This window comes from Equus quagga, chromosome 15 (genome assembly GCF_021613505.1).
Source record: "Equus quagga isolate Etosha38 chromosome 15, UCLA_HA_Equagga_1.0, whole genome shotgun sequence".
In the NCBI taxonomy this organism is placed as follows: Eukaryota; Metazoa; Chordata; class Mammalia; order Perissodactyla; family Equidae; genus Equus; species Equus quagga.
Genome location: NC_060281.1, coordinates 50973727 through 50995478, shown reverse-complemented (window position 1 = coordinate 50995478; position 21752 = coordinate 50973727). Strand labels below are relative to the sequence as shown.

The following is a 21752-nucleotide window of genomic DNA, read 5'->3' as shown; positions in this document are numbered from 1 at the left end:
GGGCTGGCTGCCTGTTTTTGTAAATAAAATTTTCTTGGAACACAGCCATGCCCATTTCTATGCATTTGTCTACGGCTGCTTTCGTGCTGCGACAGCAGAGTTGAGTGTTTGCAACAGAGCTGGATGGCCCTAAAGTATTATGTATATAAAGCGAGAAGTAGTCATGATTTGGCTTTACAGTGTTGGCTGACCCCTGGAGGGTAAACCAGGTTCTGTTGAGGTTTGATTTGAATCTGTGAGGGGCACTGTTTATTTACTTCAAGAGTATCAGACCCTAAGGTCTGAGGTTTTAAGATGAACAAAGAATGTACATTGTTTAAAGATTGTTGCTCTGGATTAACACAAGACTTGGGAGTTCATTTACAATCTAAATAAACAAGCTCCATTACCAACGCAAATATATCCTATAGATTAAACCAGTAATAGAATGTGTTATACATTTTTGTAGTGATTACATACTTTGGGGGTTGAAGGTTAGATTCCTGGGAGAGGAAACAGGAATTTTGAATTAAATATCCCAGGAAGAACTTTGCTGATAACATCTAATATCTCAATAAATATAACTACACAGACTTATATAAATTTAGATTTAAATAAGACTTTTTCGCCACCTGTCTGGTCTATTAGCAGTGCTCTTTATTCATTGACTGCCTGTGGCCGTGGAATATAAATATCCTCTCAGCACAGTACTTAGAAAATATGAAGTATTTGACACAATAGGATTGTTTCCTCTCAAAGCATTTGAATTACCATTGTGACCTAGAAATTCTTCAAGTCTGAGCAAAGGTTTTTAAATTTATGGCCTCTGCTTTGACCAGGCTCAGAGCCTGTCTAATCTGCAAGCCCGGTTGAAAGAGCGTGTCTATCAATAGCCCCAGCAAAATCCAGAGCTGCGTCTCGTTGCCTGGCTAGGCTCAGTTGCTCATCCCGGAGTGAATTGCCGGGGGTGGAGGTGGGGAATGCCGTGTTCTGATTGGCCAGCACTGGGTCTCATGCCCACCCCTGGAGTCAGGAGTGACGTTATCCTTTCCTGAACTGCCTGAACTGGAAGTGGAGGAGGATGATTCTCCAGAGGAAACTCAGGAAGCCCATGCCACCTGTTAGGAGGCCAGAAAGAACTCAAATCCACCAATAGCTATTCCGTGGTAGACTCTGGATCTGAACCCGCATCCTTCTGGTTTCAAAACGAACATTCTTTCCACCATACACACTGCATAGCATTTTCTAAGTGAAGGAAATCTGAGCCTGTTTCAGGCCAAACTGGCACCAGCTGAGTTCCTAACTGTAGCCTGTGGCAGAGGTGCATAGTATAGAATGTCCTTATGGTTCCACATGTCCTTCCGGCCCACAGTGGGTATCCTCTAGGCCACCTGCATTCAGGTATGTATATATTTTATGACATCTTAGGATAAGGCAGATAACACCCTTTTCTCTTGCTACAGTAGGATCAATTTATATTGGCGTCTGTTTTGTAGCCTTTTCAAAAAGAAACTCCTTTCCTCCCTCATCCCTGAAGCCCCCCATTACTTCAGTCAGGGAGATTCTAAAACCCGACCTTTCATAGAGTGGGCAAGTGTTCTTGAAGACAGACAAAGCTTAATTAAAAGCATGTCTTTCTCTTCTTCTGGAATCCTGTCTTCCTATTCATTAGTTCCTCCTCGATTTTCCCCTAATGTAAGATAGGGATAATAATAACACTTCCTCGAAAGATTAGTGTGAAGATTACGTAGGGTGATACATTTTAAGCGCTTTGGTGAGTTCTTGGCACAGACTTAGTGACTGAAAAATGGTAGCTGCCCTTAATACTTTTAGATTATCATTATCACCATCATCATCGTCATCACCATCAATGCCCAGGGACGCGCTGTCCTGTTTAGAATCTCCCCCCCCCCCGCCACCGTTAGGAGGAAACCAGAAACCCTGTTAACAGTCTGCAGAGTTCTCTAGACCCCACTAGCCATATAGCATCTTTCTAATCCAATGGTGTACAATTCTAGAACCAGGAGAGCTGCTCTTTTGTCCTCTTAAAAATCTGTACATCTTAGGGCACAGGATTTAGGGGTATTCTCATGTTCCTCTTGGATTTCAGTTACTGCTTCAAGAGGAGAGTAACAAGTGTGACTTGGACCATCTTTGGTCCCATGGGATCCCTGAATTCCCCTTCCCTCCTCCCTCCATTGCATGCTGGCATAGTGTCCTTGTGTCCTTTTGTCAAGGTGTCAGTAAGGGATGGTCTCTGCCTGTTCATGGTGCCAAAGGCAGTGGCAAGCTTGTGAAAGCATCCTTTGGGACCTGCTCCTGGTAGCAGGTGGAACTGCCTCCTACTGGGCAGAAATCTCTGGAGCCAGAAAGAAGGGAGGAAGTTGGCCAAGCGCCTGAGAAAATATGCTGAGAAGTGTTAGCCCAGGTATATGCAGCCTCGCTCTGTTCTCCCACCATCTCCCAACCACAGTGTTGTACAGGCACACCCATTATTGGTTCTTCCCCTGAATAATTCTGTTAAAAATACCCTTATAGCAACAAGATTGATTAGCAACTCTCTCAATATAAACATTTACGTGTCCCTTTAGGGGTACAGGGAACAAGACTCAAATGTCGTGATGGTTTATGATGGTTGTGTCTGGAGTGTGAGTGTGGTTTTGTGTGGCATGAAATTGGTATTTCCTCTGGTGGTTCCCAGGTGCAGAAGGCAGCCACCTGTGTGTCCGGAAAACTGAGGGACACCAGAGCTCTCTCCCCTTCTCTCATGGGGGGCTGCACTAGGCAAGTTAACCAGCCTTTGGATTAAGATGGATAAACCCTTTGTTAAATGCAGCTGTACTCTCATTGGCATTATGCTAGGCCGTATCAGTGTTCATACTTAGTTCTGATATACAGATTGGATTCATCTTTGACTCTGTGGTAAGGGATGAGGAAGAGAAGGGTGGTACACAGAGTGTGGAAGACTGGGTAAGGATAGTGAAGGTCAGGGAAAGGACAGAGTGAGGTGGTGGGTGAGACCGCCACAGATCCTCCTACTCAGCAATATTAACACCAGGGCGCCTTCAGGCATCATGTCTGTGTTTACGCCAAACCTGTTGATAGCTCCGTGGGCAACGTGGCGGTGTCGGTTCATCTCACGGCTCCTTAGAGGCTTATGGTGTCCTTAACCAGGCAGCCTCCTCTGGACAAAAGAGCCTCCATTTGCCCCTGAGACCTTCCTCCTCAAATGCCAGACCTCCTCCCCTCCACCCCCATCCCCATCCCCACCCGCTTCCTCAACTTATGGGACGAGGAAGGGGCCCTGATTTTTAGAATTTTTATTATTCTAAATAGTATATTTTATTATATTATTATAATATAACAGTTTTATATGTTACTCCTTTTTTTGTTGTTTAAACACACCTCATAGTTAATACAGATCAGTCCCAGATTGGCCAGAACTCTTCCAAGGGATCCCTGACCTCTATAAGAGAGTGTGATATGACTTCTTATGGAGTGAAAAAGGGGAAAACTGCCTGCTTATGCCTGATAATTCATATCAATCCTCCATTTCCCTCCGATGAGGTATCTCTGTAAAACTGAAAGTGCGTTTTTGAAAGGGGGAAGCCCCAGTCGTCGAGAATTTTCTAAATGGCCTGGGTGACATCATTTTGCAGCTGTAAGAAAAGGTAACGCTGCTGGCAGCAGAAAGGTGACAGGTTTAGTCCCCGGGCAGCTCAGCGTGGTTAACTGACACCCTCATCTTTGGCTCCCATTCCTAGGATGGTAAAGTCTGTATGGTGAAAACATAACCCCTTCTAATAAAATTGGAAGGAAAAGTGAATGTCATCAGATCCTGCTACATAAGCGTTCTATTTTTGAGTTCGCTGTGGGTTGAGAAGCAAGTCTCCAATCTGTGAGAATCTTTGGTCCTCCAAGTATCCTGAGAGCACTTGGCACATGGAGAGATCTACAGTGGGGGCCCCAGATGTCCTGGCCTGTTGGCCTCTGTTGTTGACTAGACATCAGCTAGCACAGACACCATGGCTTCCTTCTTTCCAGACTTCTCAAGGGGACACCGTATGATTAACACTTTCTCGGCCAATAGGACACCAAAGTTGGTGCTTTCTTTGGATAAAGCTTTTGAAAACTAAGCCACCATGAAAAATATAATGATAAAAGTGCCAGGTGGAGTGGCCCTTGCCCACCATACTCATTGCGTGCTCTAAGAGCCCACTAGGAGCAACCCCAGGCTCCCACAGCGGGTGGACTTCAGAGCACAAGCAGACACAGCTACTTGGGTTCTCGGTCATTAAAATCATGTCTAAATCAGGTATTTTCTCTCCTGCTTTTCTAAAGAAAAAGAAAAATCATCTCCTAACCATTTCTCTCCCTATGGATAAAGCAAATCCCAGTCAAATCATAAAAGGGATCCCAGGCTGTCTGGTCTCTTAGAGAGTATTTTCTTGGATGGTGGCGCTGGAAAGGACCCAGAAATCCTCTGGTCCAGGCTTCCCTTTCTTCTTCTCTCTGAATCAGCTCGGCTGCTCAGCTTCCTACCTTTTGATTCAGCATTCTCGGTGCTGGCAGTTGACATTCGAGCTGATTCATGTCTAAGTGAGCATTTTCTCCAGACAGCTGTCTCCTCTCTCAGCGGCACAAGGAGCCACCTTTGAGGACAGTGGGCTTGGGGAAAGCAGCTTTTTCATTATCTGTTTCAAAAGAAGGCTGTTTTCATAAACACGCCTGGCCCGTGTGCCTTTTCTCTCCCACTTGCCTCCCTCCCGTGCTCTCATGGCCCTGTGGTTGGTCAGTCAGAGACCACTTTATTCTGAGCCCTGTTTTGTTTTCTTTTGTTTTTCCTTCCTCTTCAAACTGTGTTCACAGCTGGCCTCCTTCCTTACGCTTAAGCCTTCCAATTCCATTGTCTGGTGGCAGAGCAGTCAGGTTGAGAGCTAGCCCCTGTCATCAGATGAATTGGAAAAAACGCAGTGGCATGATTAAAATATAAATCATTTAAACGTAAAACCATCCAGTCTGCTCAATAATCTACTGCACTTAAGGGCTAAACATCTTGAATTTAATAATATACTTATTAAGGATTCACTTAAGAATGGAGTTATAATTATGCCTTTTTAATGCTCTGTCAGCTCCTTGCCACTCTAGGTTTTTCAAAGGCACTCCTAATTTCTTATAATTATTTTAATGTGGTAATTTCTGAATAATTTTTACTCATTTCTTAAAGATGTGATTATGAAACAGCTTTTTGGTCCTAGGGGTGCATTTTTCTGAAGACAAATATGATACTGATTTTCATACCTCTCAAGATGTGTGTGAATGCGCGGAATCCAAAGCCCTCATTCATTTGCTTATTTAACAAATCATTATTGAGTGCCAACTCTGAGAGCAAGCTCAGGACCAAGCCTGAAGAACTCGTATCTTGATTTTTTTTTTTAGGATTTAGTACCTAGTCTTTCCCTTTAATCTTTAGCAGAGGATGTTGTGGGTTGGCTGAACTCAGAGAAGCCTCAACCTGAATACTTTTAAAATTTTACCTTTTGTGTCTTAGACTGCTTGGAGAATCAAAAGAAAGATGGAAACTCTTCCAACCAAATGCAGATACCCAAATATGCATGCAATGTGGTGCATCATTTCCATGGTCTGGTGGCCCCCTGGAGCCCATGGGGATCCAGAGACCCCAGGATGAGGCCTCTGCTGCAGGGACTGTTTCTTTTTGGCTGCTGTGTGTGTTTAGAGAGGTCCCGGAAGATGATTCTGAGTGGGTCATTCAGGTGGTGGAGGTTCCTAAAGGCCAAGCCAAGAAATTAGAACCTTCTACTGTAAGTTGTGGGAAGCCATTGAAAGTTTTTGAGAAAACAGGCTTCTAGGAACAGTATAAAATAGAGGTTTGAAGGCTGGAGACTGGGGTTGGGAATGTAGGTTTGGAGACTTGCAAAATGTGGACAAGCAACAGCAAGGTTGTAAACCAAGGTAAGAAATGGGGAAATGGATATGACAGCGATCGTGATCTTGGGAGTCAGATCACAAGACTGTTTTGACTTTGCTTCCGTCCTGGACTCAAAGCCTCCTTGGTACCATTTCTGGTTGTCACTACCTGTGTGGCTCTACCCAGCTACTGAGCATTGCTGAGGAAGCACCAACTCAAGCTGCTGAGAGCTTTTAGAGAGAATAATTTCCAAATGCGATGTTGCTCCGGAGGCTGTTGACTTGCTCCATTTGGCTTCCTTCTCATTCCTCATTGTAGCTGCGTTGTTTTTTTTTTTTTTTTCTTACTCTCCTCAGCCACTCTGCAGCCCAAACTTACTTAAAGTCTTCTCGATCTTTATCTTCTTCCCTTGAGCCTCTAATAATCCACTTTATCCACTGCTGTTAGATTAATCTCCCTGAGGCCCATATCTGATCTTTGACATTCGTGTTCAGAGGCCTCAGTACAAACTTTCAATAACTCAGAACAAAGTCTTCCAGAGACTAACACTTTTATATGTATTTTTGACCCACCTCCTCTTCTCCTCCCTAAAAACCCTGTTTTATGGGTTTCTCAAACTCTTTCCTATATCTTTAACCTCTTACTCTCCACTAGCTCTTGCAGCTCAGCCTACCAACCAGATGAAGTCTCCCATTCCCATCCCAGCAAATATCTCTTCAATAGTTCTCTGTTACCTTAAGAAATAAAATCCCAACCCCTAAACAGACTTTGCCAAAAAACTGCACTGTCTGGCTCCAAAGCTCTAATCATTGAGTCATCATCCTCTTCTACTTTTTCCTTTTATGGTCAAAGTTATTCAAAAATGTAAAGTTTTCACTATCTACGCGGTCATGAAAAGCGAAAGCTTCAACATTCTTGCTTCCTTGTCCTCCTCATGTTAATCCAGAAAGTCACCAAGACGTGTTGATTCTACTGGCTGGCTAACTCTCATCTTTTCTCCATGCCCCTCCTTGGATTCTAGTCATTACCCCTCAAGACTGTTGCAGTGGCCTCCTTAATACTCTCTCTGCCACCTGTTTGTTCACACTCCAGTTCGGGTTTCCATTGCTATTAGAATAACATTCCTAGAAACAAATCTAATTGTGTCCTGATCATGTACCTTCTCAGTCAGGCTAATTAAAACTGAATGCTTCCCCTGCCTAGGCACTCTTAATCTCCTTTACCGTGCTCTGTTTTTTCTTTTATTTTTTCCCCAAAGCATGTATCTTCTCACACACGCTACAGTTTACTTAGTTTTCATGTGTGTTGTCTGCTCCCCACCCTACCCTCCCAGTGTGAGCTCGATGAGTTGGTATTTTTGTCTGTTTTGTTTACTGATATAACCAAAGTGTTTGGTATATAGAGAGCACTCAATACATATTTGTTGAATGTAGTAATGTCAATTCCTATTTTCAAATTCTCATCCTTTTCCCTTTGCTTATAGAATACGACCCAAGCACCTAATAAAACCTTCCAAAACCTTGCACGATCTGGCTCCAGCCTCCTCCAACCCCCATCTCTCACCCCTGGCCCTCCATCTCACTGATGCTCATGGTTGCCTGGGTTTCTTGCAGTTCCTAGACGTGCTATGTTCTTTCAGCCCTCTCTGTTTCTTTTGGGTCTGTGTCTTCTTCCAGGGATCCACTTCTCCCTCTTCCCCAGGTGGTGAGAAAAGTTCCTTCTCTTTCAAAATCTAGCCAAACATTACATCCCCTGGGGTCTTCTCCAACACTAAAGCAGAATTAGTCACTTGCTCCTCTTTGCCTCCATTGATTTTTACCCAGCTGCCCCTACTGCAGCACAGTTTTACACACTGAGACCTCCGTCTCCTCGTCTAGACTCTGTGCTCAGCCACGTCCAGTTCTTCTGTGCATCTGCCCCCGAAGTGATGACGGTGTCTGGCGCTGTATTAAGTGGTCACTAAATACAATGATTGAAAAGAGGAGCTGCTGGTGCATTGAACCGTGTAGTCAAAGTTTTAAGCGCCGTCAGCATGCAACATGTGCAGATCGTTGCTGCCCTCACACCCTAACCTGTGCTCCCTGTTTCCATGAACGGAGGGTGCCACTCCGCTGAAGTGCGTATGGGCGTCGGGAACGATCTTCCTCCTCTCCCTCAGGCCACCCAGCCAGTCACTAAGTCCTATTGACTTTGCTTCCCGGACATCTCTCAAAGTTGTCTACTTCCTTTCAGTCTTGCCCAGGAGCCTTTACCAACCCGTCATCCTCTGTCACCGCAGCACACTGCCTGACACACGGTTGAGGTCCTGTATATGTTTGTTGAATGAATGAATCTCGTGAGTTAAAACCATTCCGGATGACGGCAGGCAGACGGCCAGGCCACAGGATTGAGTTTCCAAGGATAGCCAACGTTGCAAAGTCCAGGAGATTTTTTGGAGGACGGTATTGGAGGCCCAGCAGAGTGGTTTTGGATTGGCCACAGCTCTAGATGTAATTTGACTTTCTGGAAAGGCGAGTCCCTCCCGCCCCCTTGATGTTGCCAGGGAGGTTATTTTCTCTGATTATTCCTGTCTTAAAAATTGAAGTCAGGGTATGTTTACCTCGCTGGGATATGTCAATGCTCGTGTACGTTGGGGAAGAGTTTGTTTTATTACAAGTGATAAAAGAGGTCAGAGTGATTGTGGCCTTTAAGGAAGGGTCCACCGAGCATTATGAGTTTGAAGGTCCCAGTGTCCTCAAATGTGAAGTTATTGGGATTGGTGTAGATGGTTCCTACAGTTCCTCTCCATTTCTAAGAATTTGTTATTATTAAAGCAAAAAGCTAGGAACAGAGAGACCTAGAGGACTTACGGCAATTGTAAAACCTAATGAAGGGTGAGTGACTCTAAAACGGGTCGGTAACCCTAAGGTGAAGCCACTCACCAGACCCCAGTGCTTCCGCGGGGCTAGGGAAGGCAGCATAGGAGGCAGGAGAGTCATTGTGGTGGAGACGTTGGCATTGGGATAGACAGTTGATAAATGTTTTCTCCCTCCTCTTTCCTCAGCAGACGGTGTTATAGTGATTGCATCTGCCAAGTCTTATTTGAGAAAGTGCTGGACCAGTAGTTACACTGACGGTCATTTGACTCTTCTGACACCCTCTCCCTACCTCATGGGGGAGTCTCTGATGTATCAAGGGGGCTCTGCTCTTTTCCACCCCCGCCTCATCCTCCTTCTCAGCTCTAAGCTGAGGTTGGGCAAATTTGGTTGGGGTGTTACGAATCCCTAGGGTTTGGCTGACTGTCCCCACCCAGCCTTTAGAACACATTGGTATGACTTCCATTCCAAAAGGCAAAAAGAGAAATGGAACCCTAGTCATGTGGTTTCTGTTATCTGTAACCATGGAAAACGTCGGCCATCTGCGAGGCTCCCATTTTAACACTTTTTTTCTCTCTCTTTATTTCCATCTCTTTCTTGGTAAAAACAAGCTGAGGAAGTGGAGAGGCTGGCGGCGATGCGTTCTGACTCCCTCGTCCCAGGTACCCACACCCCACCCATCCGGAGGAGAAGTAAGTTTGCCAACCTGGGAAGGATTTTCAAACCTTGGAAATGGAGGAAGAAGAAAAGCGAAAAGTTCAAACACACATCTGCAGGTAAGGTGATTTTTTCCTTCATTTCTCGTTGGATGTTTGTTGGCTTCAACTCTGTATGTTAATTAGTGGAGTTTTAATTACCATAGGCTGTCTGAACCAAAGGAAAAAAAATCAAGCCCTAGAATTGCTCTTGTGGTTAATAATTCTTGAATGTGATTGAGAATGGCTTTTGGATCCTGTGTATTTTCTTGTGTCTCAGGTTTTTTTGGTTGTTTTTTAAATTAAAGAACCACGAGTTTTATTTGATCTGTAAATATCTGAATTTAGAACTCCACCTTTTCCGTAATTGAATGCTTTCCTTCTAGCATTGACAGTCTGTTTCTGATTATTCATCCTTATTTTCACTGCTCCACTGAAAAGCAACACACAGCAGAAAAGAAGTTATATATGGTCTTTGATAGATAAGAATAGGTTATTTCATGAAGGAACAATCTTGAATAAATGATTCTTGGATATGGAGGGAAAACGCAGGAGAATGGAAGTGAAGCATCATTGTAATGACAAAAATAACTATGCAGTTCATTGCCAAGTGGCCAGCAAAGGAGTTTGGAGAAAGTCAGCCTGGCTAAGGGGTGAAGAGCGCAGAGTGAAGTCAGACAGCCTGGGTTCAAGTCCCACCCCTGATACTTGATGGTTAGGTGACCTTGCTCAATTTATTTAACTCCATATCTCCATTTCCCCATCTATAGAATAGGGGTAAGAATGGTACCTTGCATGACTTAATATTGTAGAGCGTTTATGTGGCACATTATATGGGTATTTTTTAAATAAGTAAGAGTGCGCAGAGGGAAATGCATAGGGAAAAGAAGCACAGAGAGTTCTGATTTCACGCTGTTGGGTTTGAGATGAGATGATGGAAGAGCTATGCAGATTCTTTTCTATTGTTTTGTTTTGATTTTGCTAATTATATGCCTGGGTCGTTCCAGGCCTGCTAGAGGACTTTCATTTCCTTCTTCCTCTACAAAAGCTCATCCAGGTCTCTCCCCTCCTCAGAATCATCATCTCGTCTTTTTCTTGATCCCCTCCCCCGTTTGCTCACCCTCAGACTGTGAGATAGGAGATGACCTGCTTCTTGTATCTGAACTCTTATCCACAGATCTGAGAATTTTAACGCTAATTGCCTTGGGGAATGAACGAGAATAACAAACATAGGAAAGTTGCAGAAAGTCTTGAAATCTTACACAGTTCTCATGGTGGACATCTCCCATTCATGTCTTCTGACTCGTTCTTTGATGGAAGCCCACATGCCCTGTTGCTATAATCTGTTAATTCCTGAGAGTAGAATGAACCTTTAAATTGTCACCCATCTGACTGAGTCCCTTCACCCGACTGCATTCTCCTCCACCCTCTTGGTCATTGTACAGATGTGTTAAGGTGTAAGAAAACACACAGGTCATCCATGCACTCCTAAACACTGCTGAGAGTGTTATATGCAAGTGACACTCTAAATGATGACTCCTCTGTATCCACCCCTCATGCCACGGTGAAATCGCAAAGGGTGTTTAGATCATTTCCTTGGAGAGGATAAATCTAAATGAAATATATTCTTTAGGCAAAGTGAGGTATAAGATACATAAACAAGAAAGAAAAAGGGAATGTTCGGTAAGCACTGGAAAAAAAAAATAACAAAGATTCCTCAAGTTCCCTTACAATGGTCTTCCAGACTTTGCTATGAAAAATGGTTTATAATAACGCAAATGTACATTTAAATAATTGTCACTTATCTGCGTGAACCCCTGAGTGATGGTGTGGTAGGTGCATTTCCTCCTGGCAAACCAAGAGCTTCGCTCAGTCCGTTTGTCAAGGCTGGAAGGCAAAGCTCCGTGCTTCTCACGCGAGAAGGCACCTGATCAATTATGCTGCCTCCTTCAAGAAGTTGGAAAACTTTTCCTTTGATAGATGCAAATACAGTGGCATCAAATTACTCACGAATCATTCAAAGTCTGAAAAAATCTTCATTTAAAACTCTTTGGGGAGAAAGAATTAAAACATGTGACAGGTAAAGTTGCAACTTTAATCATTCTTCTTCTTAACTGTTCTTGGCTAGTCCCTGTGGTCTCTTGGAAACTGATGAATTTGACAGCTGAATGTGATATTTGTATGTAGTTTGGATTTTTTTTGAAGAGGCATTCAGCTCCTGAATTAGAGGAGGTAGAGGATGTGTGATGGGATGTCTTTCTATCATGATAAATGAATGGGTACGTGATATAAAGACAGTTATTCTAGTTTAAAAAAGTCAGTGGTTTACATTGTAGTATCCTTTGTATTTAACTGGATTCAGAAATATTTTTTATTTATGGAAAGGAGAGAATTTCTGTGCTAGTTCTTAGCCCAAAGGAGAAAAAAATTGACAACATAAGGATGTTTAACATGATGAATTGTATATATATTCGAGTAATACTTTGAAGTGCGAACTTCCGTATGCATGGATAAGAGTCAGATATTAAATATAAAAGAGGATTGATTGATTGATTGATTGTGGGAATGTTAATTGACCGGCCAATTTTAGCTGGTATGCATGTATTTGTCTTGGATATGTCTGTTAGTAATGTCCTTTCATATGGACAGTAATGTCCACAATTTTAAATACAAAGAATAAGTCTATATATCAAATTTATATTATACATTTGTATTTAAAATTGTATACTTTTTGAATACACTAAACAACATTAACGCAGTGCATACTTGGCCTCTTATTATTTCCACATCGAGTTACATTTATAATTTGCCATAATTAGCTATATACTGTACTTTTACTGTAACTCAAGTTGTGGGACATGTGTGTCTGTGTTTATAGCATCTTCAAAGGTACACTCAGAAATATGGCTTTGGAAGTTGTGTAGCAATAAGAAAACTACGTTGGAAACGTATGATCTCAACATTTTCCTCAATTTGTTATCAACGATAATATGAGTTTTCAAAGATAGCTCCCCATGTCTCCTTATGCTCAGACACCCTTCCTATTCCAAGCCAAAGGCTGGTGTCCCATGAAGGCCTTCAGCATTGAGACCCAGAGACTGAGCTCTGGGAGCTGGTGACAGCGCTGCAAGACAGAGTTCCTCTCAGAAACATCCCTGCGTCACGTGTCAGTTGGAGGAAAACAGTCATGGATAGAACATAAAATAATGGGTCCTGAAGGAGACGATCTTGACGTGCTTTTCAGCCCGTCCTCAGACGCTCGCCCAGGGCCTGCAGAGCAGTTAGCCTGACGCCCAACTTCTTATGTGGAATCAGCAGCGGGTGTCCACAGCACATCCCGACACCTGCCCCAGGAAGGAAGACGGATGACAGCATCCCCTCCGAAACAGAACAGACAGTGCCTCCCCAAAATAGTCAACTGCAGCCATCTTATCCAAATTCCTTGAAAATGGGAACTGTATTTATAGAAAGGTAGAACTGGCAGGAATAAACTGTGAAGATGCTGCCGAGTTACGCTTTTATTTCCTCTTGATAGAAAATCATAAGCTGCAGGGGTTGGCCCTGGAAATCTACGATGTGCTACAACTCCCTTTGTGCTTCTAAGCTTTCCTGCATACCTAGGGCCTTGAGGAAAAAAAAAACAAAAAACTTTTACTAAGTGCCTTCCATGTGCTAAAAGTGTACCTGACTCTGGGAATATAACTGTGAGCAAAAGCAGACCTTGCTGGTGACCTCATGGCCTGCATGGTGTAGCAAGAGAGGTAGACAGTGAAATCACAAGACTAAAGGTAAGACCACAGCTGTGATAAGGGCAGAGAAGGAAAGGAACTTGGGAGAATGAGAGGGAGACTTGACAGTCTGAGGGATCACGGAAACTTTCCTGAGGAAGAGAAGTTTGAGGTGAGATCTGAGGGAGGGGTAAGAATTTAGAAAATTAGCACTCCAGGCAGCAGGAACAGCATATGCAAAGGCCCTGTGGTGGAAGAAACAGGGGCAAGCAGTCTAGGAAAGCAGTTAAGACCCGTGGTGGGAGACCGGAGAGCTGAGAGTGTGGTTGGGGCTGAGGCTGGAAAGGTAACCAAAGACTGGACCCTCACTGGCCTGCATCCTGTAGAACAAATTAGACAAGAGTGTGAGTGACTGCAGGACCAGTTAGGAGACATTGTGCAGATGATAGTAGCGTGGACTAATATTTGGTGGTAGAATTGGATGGCTTTGGGAGATGTTATAAGGAACAAGTGACAGGACTTAAGGACAAGTAGGATGTAAGAGGCAGAAAGAGAAGTGTCAAGTTTGACACGCCAGTGCTGGTTTAGGATATGTGGTGTGGTCTCACCTGAGATGAGTACTTGGCAAGAGTGGCAGGTTTGGAGGAGTGGGGGCTGGGTGGAGTAGGGGGGGATAAGATTCCAACTTTAGTTATGTATTTGAGTTGACTTTGTGATATATCCAAAGGTGGCCGTTGGATAAATGGAATGCAAACAAGAGGTGTGGGCTGGATATATAAATTTGGGGTCATTTGCATATGCATGTTAATTAGAGTGATTGGCTAGGGAACAAGTAAAGAATGGAAAGAAAAGAGGGCCAGAGACTGTCTTAAAGACAAAGGAGGAATATCATCACTAACGACTGGAGGGAGGAGCGCGAAGCTGTGAAGGAGATAGAAAAGAAGCGGCTGGAGAGAGAGGAGGAACGCCAGAGGCACGTGGTGTGGTAAGAGCCGGGAGAAGACAGACACACGTTAGCTGTGCTCAGTGCCGTGAAAAGTCGAGTGAAAGAAGTGCAGAAAAATGTCCAGTGAGTTGAGTGATTCTGCCCACCCGGAGTCGCTGATGACGTAGCGAGGACTGTATGGCTGGATTCTTTGGGGGTAGATGCCCATTAGTGAGGAGTGAGAAATTAGGAGGAAATGGGAACAGTGGGAATAAGTTTTCAAGAGGTCTGGCTGTGAAGTGGGGAAAAGAGGTAGGACAGGGATGGATGGTGGAGGAAATGTGCTTGTGTTGAGGGTGACATAAGCATAAAAAGCCAGTGTCAAGGATCCAGTAGAGATCAAGCGGCAGAAAATATATGAGACAAAAGAGGGAGGGGAAGGGTGCTGAGAAGTTAGGAGTGGGTGGGATATAAAGCCCAGATAGAAAGGTTAGTATCAGAAAGAGAACAAACACCTCCTCCACTGAAGAAGGAAGGAAGCAAGTGGTCTGGGGCCGAGGTAGGGAGGTAGGAAGTTGGAAGGGACCGTAACTGACGGCTGAGCTTTTCTAGGTATTAAGTGAGGTCATTCTCCTAACAGGGAGAGGAGGCGAGGGACCTGCAGAGTTAAGCCCATTTCAGATTGAAGATTATGAATCTACCCAGCGCTGGTGACTTTTTTCAGTGGATTTGGCTGTCCAACTACAGCGATGGATAGCATAGTTGAGTCTATCCAAGGCTGGAGTTTTGCCAGATGGGTAAAAAGAAAAGGATGGGAAAGGGAGATTAGGGTATTTGTATCAATTTCCTAAGCTGCTGTAACAACTCACCACCAATTGGGTGGCTTAGAACAACAGAAATTTATTCTTTCTCAGTTCTGGAGGCCAGAAGTCCAAAATCAAGGTGTCGGCAGAGTCGGTTCCTCCTGGCTGGGGACTCCGAGGGAGAATCTGTTCCCTGCCTCTCTCCTGGTTTCCAGTGGTTGCTGGGCAATCCTTAGCAATCCTTGGCATGTAACTGTGTGCCTCGAATCTCGGACTGCCTCACGTGGCCTTCCCTCTGTGTCTGTGTCTCAGATCTTCCTGTCCTTTCTCTTGTAAGGACACCAGACATCAGATTTGGGGTCCACCCTGTATCCAGGACAATATCATTCAGTGATCTTTAACTTAGTTATATCTGCAAAGACCTTATTTCTGAATAAAGTCACATTCACAGGTATGTGGGTTTGGACTAGGACATGTCTTTTGTTCAATTTCTGTGAAGAATGTTCTTGGGATTCTGATTGGGATAGCATTGAATCTGTAGATTGCTTTAGGTAGTATGGACATTTTAACTATGTTTATTGTTCCAATCCATGTGCATGGAATGTCTTTCCATCTCTTTATGTCGTCGTCAATTTCTTTCAAGAAAGTCTTGTAGTTTTCATTGTACAGATCCTTCACTTCCTTGGTTAAGTTTATCCCAAGGTATTTTATTCTTTTCGTTGCGATTGTGAATGGGATTGAGATCTTGAGTTCTTTTTCTGTTAGTTCATTGTTAGTGTATAGAAATGCTACTGATTTATGTATGTTGATTTTATACCCTGCTACTTTGCTGTAGTTGTTGATTATTTCTAATAGTTTTTCTATGGATTCTTTGGGGTTTTCTATATATAAGATCATGTCGTCTGCAAACAGCAAGAGTTTTACTTCTTTATTACCTATTTGGATTCCTTTTATTTCTTTGTCCTGCCGAATTGCTCTGGCCAACACCTCCAGTACTATGTTGAATAGGAGTGGTGAAAGTGGGCACCCTTGTCTTGTTAGGACATGTCTTTTGAAGGGGCACAATTTAACCCATACAGTGTTGAACTTTAAATTGGGTAAGAAAGGAGAAGTCCAGTGGTGGAGAGGAGTTAGAAAACTCAGTGGACTTTAAGTTACAAAGAAGTCAAACAATTTTAGAACTGTCAGTGGGAGCAGTTGCCAGAAGCAAGCCAGAAGGGCAGGAGTTTGTGGGTACAGAGCTGCATCTTTGAATTAGTGATTTTTTCAAAGTAGAGACAAAACACTTGGACTAAAATTGTGGAATTGGGTGGCTGAGGTGGAGGAATAATCAGGAAATTATTTAAAATGTGGTAAATGATCCCATCTACTAATAGATACCTGTATATCTTATTTGCCAAATTTTGTGCTGATTCAATTTGCCATTTTCAATCAAGAAACAAAAAGTACTTTTCTCTTTGGTTTTAGCATTCAACTAATTGCTGAATTGATGTTTTCTTGAAAAGCTTCTCTGTTTTCTTTTTCCAAACTGAGATGTTTCAGTCCATCATACTTTTAGGCTAATAAAGTACTGCAATTTAATTGATTCATTGAAAATCAAAGGTTGCTTTTTAAACGTTCACTCAAGCTATTAGCGAACCCACCTAAGGTAGATAAAGTGGTGTTGTAATGAGGCAGCAACTTTGAAATAGGAGTAATTGATTGCCTGTTCTGCCACATGGTTGGGAACCTGTGAAGCATGGCTTCAGTCTTTGCTTGTGCCAGCCCCACCCAACTGCCAGCAGTGATGAAGGGCCAGGCCTGAAAGCCATTGGGAGCAGTCTGCGTGCTTCTGCCCAGTGTTTCCTGTGCAACACAACACTGATGTAATGGTGTTTGTGGGCAGGAGAGTCTCAGGTACTCACATGAGCACGGAGCTCCCGCCTGCTCATTAAGCCCCTCTGACTGATTGCCCTTCTGCTGTCGGTTCTGCTTACCCCCAAATCCCTCAGTGGAACAAGAGGCAACCCTGAACCCTGGCTGTTAGCTAACCTCTTCACCTAGATGCTGGTTGCCCCTTTCCCCCAGGGCCAGACTCTGCTTCCTTTATTTCTGTCATCAGTTCACCCAGAGGTACTGATGACTTTAGCAACCACTAGTTTCCAGGAATCTCCTGTCTCTAGAATCGTTCCTCTTCGAATAAAACTCCTTGGATAATGAAGACAGTCTAAACTGGATTCTGCCTTTGGTCCTGGTGTGATGGGCTTCTGGGCTCTTCAGGAAGAGTTTGTCCCTGAGATCCAGGATGGTTGGTTCCCATGCTAACCCCACATTGCTAATTCCTCTCTAGCATGCCCTGTGATTGGGGGAGGGCATTTACAATTTTTAGAGGAGAGAAATAAACCCTAAGGTTTACTTGGAGGTTTATCTTGACATCCTTTTGTAGTATAGGATTGAAGATCACTGTTAATAAATGGAATCGTTGCCTCTTATCCAGCATCACTTCAGCTATGTCCACTACGAAGGCCCTGTGGACCATCTCTGCCACAGCTCTTGAGCTGGAAGTTTCTATTCTTCCCACTTAGACAAAGAGATGAAAGTGATAGGTTGAAAACACTGATGGTCATGAATAGGCGCCTGTGTGCTGGAAAGAGAGCCGATTTGAGCCTGTGACCCTAACTTTAAGTTCCTTTGAAGTTCCCTTTGTTCAAGCTAATAAGGTAATGTTATCTACTTGTTCAGAGCCTTGGACTTTAGACTTCTGTAAACCATAGGAAGTCCAGAAAGGATTCCAGCTTAGCATATTGCATTTATTCATGTGCCAGGCACTGCTGTTGTCCCTAAAAATGCAGCAGTGAGGGCAGACATGGCCCCTACTGCCCAAAAGTTATGGCCTTGAGGGAAAAACAGGTAATTAAGCTAGTGATTATGATAAAGTATAAGTGATATGATAGGAAATGCACAGGGGCTCCAAGAACTCAAAAGAGGCAAACCCAACTGAGTTGCAAGTTACTAGGAAAGGTTTCCTAGAGAAACGGATGTTGAAGCAAGGAGTTAGGCAATGAATGTGCAAGAGTCTTCTATCCTGGTGGAAACAACAGAATGTGAGAGAGCCTGGAGAAGAGAGAAGGAGAGATTGGCACATACATAGCTTAAAAAGAGGTTATGCTGGGGCTGGCCCCGTGGCCGAGTGGTTGAGTTCGCGCGCTCTGCTGCAGGCGGCCCAGTGTTTCGTTGGTTTGAATCCTGGCGCGGACCTGGCATTGCTCACCAAACCACGCTGAGGCAGCATCCCACATGCCACAACTAGAAGGACCCACAACAAAGAATATATAACTATGTACTGGGGGGCTTTGGGGAGAAAAAATAAAATCTTTAAAAAAAAAAGTTATGCTTTGAAACGGGGGAGAAGTGGAGAGTAGTGGGAGATGAGGATGAAGAGGTGGGCAAGGGTCTTCTCATGAAGGGTCTTACAAGATATATTATGGAGTCTGGACTTTGTCCTAATAAAGCTGTGAGAGGACTTGCCTTTTAGGAAGATCATTCTCTATAGGATGGGGAGAGTTTGGAGTGGTATCAAACGTTGTTTTCAAGTTTATAACATAACTACTTCTATGTATTTGTGTCTGTAATGAGAGAAAATATACTTGTGATGGAATTAAGAAGACACCTCATTGCTGTCACATCAAATGGAGAGTTAAGTGTTTCTGTTGATTCTGGTAACAAGGAAACTGGTTAGGCAGGTGGTTGATTATAATGTTGGGGAGAGATGAAGATAACCTAGACTAAAATAGTGACATTGGGAGCTGAAGACTATGAACAGTTGCAAGAGATATTTCGGAGACAGAATGAGCAAGGCTTGATCACAGATTGGATGTGGAGGATAAGGGAAGAATAAAGAACCACTCTTCAGTTTCTTGCTGAGCAGTTAGATGGGTGGAGGTACCATTCACTACGTCAGGGACACTGAAGAGGGGTGGGTTTGTGGGGAAAATGATCATTTATTCTGGGGCATGCTGCTTTCGTGTGCTTCCGAGACATCCAAGGTGGGGGGATATTAAACATGGGGACCTGGGATCAGGAGAGGTCTCGCTGGAAATGCAGATCTGGAAGTCAGGGGCACCTATGTGATCATTGGAGCCATGGGATGAAAACTCCAAGGAGAGAATGTGAAGTGGGAAGCAGAGAGGGTCTATAGCAGCACGCTGAGGACCGCTGACCTGCAACTTATGAGCAGAGGCAACAGAGCCTCAGAGAAGCCAGACAGAGCTCACTAGAGAGTTAGGAGAACCAGGAGAGGCTGGTGGTGTCACCTAACCAGAGGAGGACAGAGTTCAAGGAAGGAGGAGGGTCTGCTCTGCCAGCTCCTGAAGAGATGGTAAGGCCTGCGACGTGTCCAGGGGCTTCAGTGACAACTCATCGCTGGTGTCCTTCAGGAGAACAGTTTCAGGGAAGCTGTATGGCTGGGATTTAGACAGCAGAGAGTTGAAGAGTCAATGAGAGAAGAAGAAGTAGACTTCTTCTGTGAAGAAGTTTGGCTGGGAGGGAGAAGGAGAAATATACACAAATCCCCAAAAAGGGATATGAGCCTGAGGGAAGTGTTTTCTGTTTAAGATTGGTCATATTGTGTCAAGATGCAAAATTTGCCTTAACGTGGCTTCAACAATTCAAGGGAAACGGAAACATCAGCAGAGCGGCTGTTAAGCCAAATAAATATATTTCCACACATTTTTCAGTAATGACAATTCTCGTGACTAGGAAAAACAAACGTGCAAATAATCAGAGCACTATTTAAGCATCTGATTTTAATAAGAAATCATCAAACCAAGTTGTATAGCTTTCAGCATCTGGCTGGATCGCACATTCTCTGGGTGATTAGAGCATTTGATTTCTTTAAAAAAGAGGTTGGGCATGGACAGGCAAAGAATATTCTTACCTGCATATCCATCGTGACCCGAGACCCATCATGGAAATTGGTACCTTCCTAGAGGTGAGGTTGTGAAGGTGTAGTTGTTTCTTCTGAAAGTGGACTTTATCCAGCACTCTTTGCTTATATGCCAAGGCTATAAAATCCTTAATGACAGTGACCCTGCCTTTTCCCCTTTTCTCTCGGCCTTGAGCAGAGCACCTGACATAGTGGGTACTTGAGTGAGGTGGCCAGCCAACTGTATTTTTGAGGTCTTCTGTTTACTGAGATCTGAAATAGGAGAGGAGGGGCAGTTATCGAAGCCTAGGACAGGAATTGGCAGCCTTTGAAGAACTTGTCATCGTTCATGATTGTTTTCAGTTTATCCGAGTTTTACACAGGTCAGGTTAAGTGACAGCGTGTGTTGAATCCCAGGTTATTTGGGCTGCACTGCTGTTTGGGTTATCTGTTGCTGTGTAAGAAAACACCGCAAAACTTAGTGGCTGAAAACAACAACCCAGTTGTATTATCTCTTGTGATCTAAGGATTGACTGGGCTCAGCTGGTGATTCGTCTGCTGGCCTCTCTTGTATGTGCAGACAGATGAGATGGGGATCATCTGGAGGCTCGCCTGGGACGTGGGACAGAGCTGGGCCCTGCTCCTTCTCTACGTGTTCTCAGTGCTGTTCCGTGGGGTCTCTTCCCATGATCAGGTTAGCTCAGGGCCCCCAAGAGTGTAAAAGAAGCTGCCAAGCCTTTTTAAGACTCGGGTCCAGAATTGGCCCAGTATCGCATTCTCATTATTCTACTGGTTAAAACAGGCACAAGACCCGCCCAAGTTGGTTGTTGCAGCAGATTGAACACGGAGCCGGGAACGCCAGGAACATGGTTTTTGGAAGCTAGCTTCCACCGTTGTTCAAGGTTGTAATGCAACTTCAGCTGCTACTCATTCCCTTCTTTCCGGGTAGAATGTGCTTCAGCAGTTTTTTATGGACAACAGCAGCAGTCACGTCATCTATTGAGTTTTCTTTGTATGTGAAATGTGCATGACCCTTTCCCTTGCCTTATTGACTTTAATCTCATAACAGATCTACATGGTATTATTAACTCCATTTGACAGGCGAAGAAACTGAGGCACAGAGAGGCTAAAAAATTTCTAGTTAGAAATGGCAGAGCTGGGATTTGACCTCAGCCTGCAGTCTTATCATCTGTATTGCATTTCAGATCCGTGAGTGTGGGAACTCATAGTTCAGATGCTTTAAAACGTGTAATTCATCTACACTTAACAGTGATCTTACAAGCTGCTTTCTTTTTCTGACATATCTCTGTAAAGCTGAAATGTGGGGAAAGAGAAAGCTCAACAATAAAAACACTGACAGTGGAAGTCATAATGTGAGTCTTTCTTGAGTGCCCTTAAAAGCAGCATTTAACATCTTACTCGTGTGTGTTTCTATCTCACAGTATCTAGTTCGATCCCATGTACAAGGCAGAAGCTTTCTATTTGTTGAATGAATAAGAAAAAGTAAACTGATACTGGCTCCAAACAAATACTGTTCAAAATCATTGCATTTATGTTTTCAATGGACACGACCTCTTTCTGCTGTATGACGTACAGGAACAAAATATGCATAGAGGAGGTAAGCGGACAGTGATCACACAGGCCTCCAGAGTGGTTGCTAGGTTTGGGGCTAGATATTTGCAGAACTAATCTGGGAAAGGACACCAACCTTCCAGCATTTCTATCATAAGATGTGTACTTGGCCACTGACTTCTAAGATCAGTAGGAGCTCCGTGCGAGGAGGTGGTATGGCCTATGTTTATGGCACAGACCCTGCACCCCGACCACCGAGTCCCCTCAGGCAGCTTATTTGTACTCTTTGTGCTCAGTCCCCTCGTCTAAAATAGGAATAAAACCGACACTTCATAAAGTTGTGAGGATTGAAAAAGAAGTTAA

The 21752-nt window shown here is 43.8% G+C and overlaps 1 protein-coding gene across 6 annotated transcripts in view; it reads left to right on the top strand.

Annotated features, from left to right (window-relative positions):
• The window catches only part of PHACTR1 (phosphatase and actin regulator 1), a 287803-nt gene that overhangs the window by 79564 nt on the left and 186487 nt on the right, over nucleotides 1-21752 (top strand). For all 6 annotated transcript variants that reach the window (XM_046640771.1, XM_046640770.1, XM_046640772.1 and 3 more), the window contains exon 2: nucleotides 9375-9539. In XM_046640771.1, the coding sequence (XP_046496727.1) occupies nucleotides 9375-9539 (165 nt within the window). The remainder of the gene's footprint in view (nucleotides 1-9374; nucleotides 9540-21752) is intronic.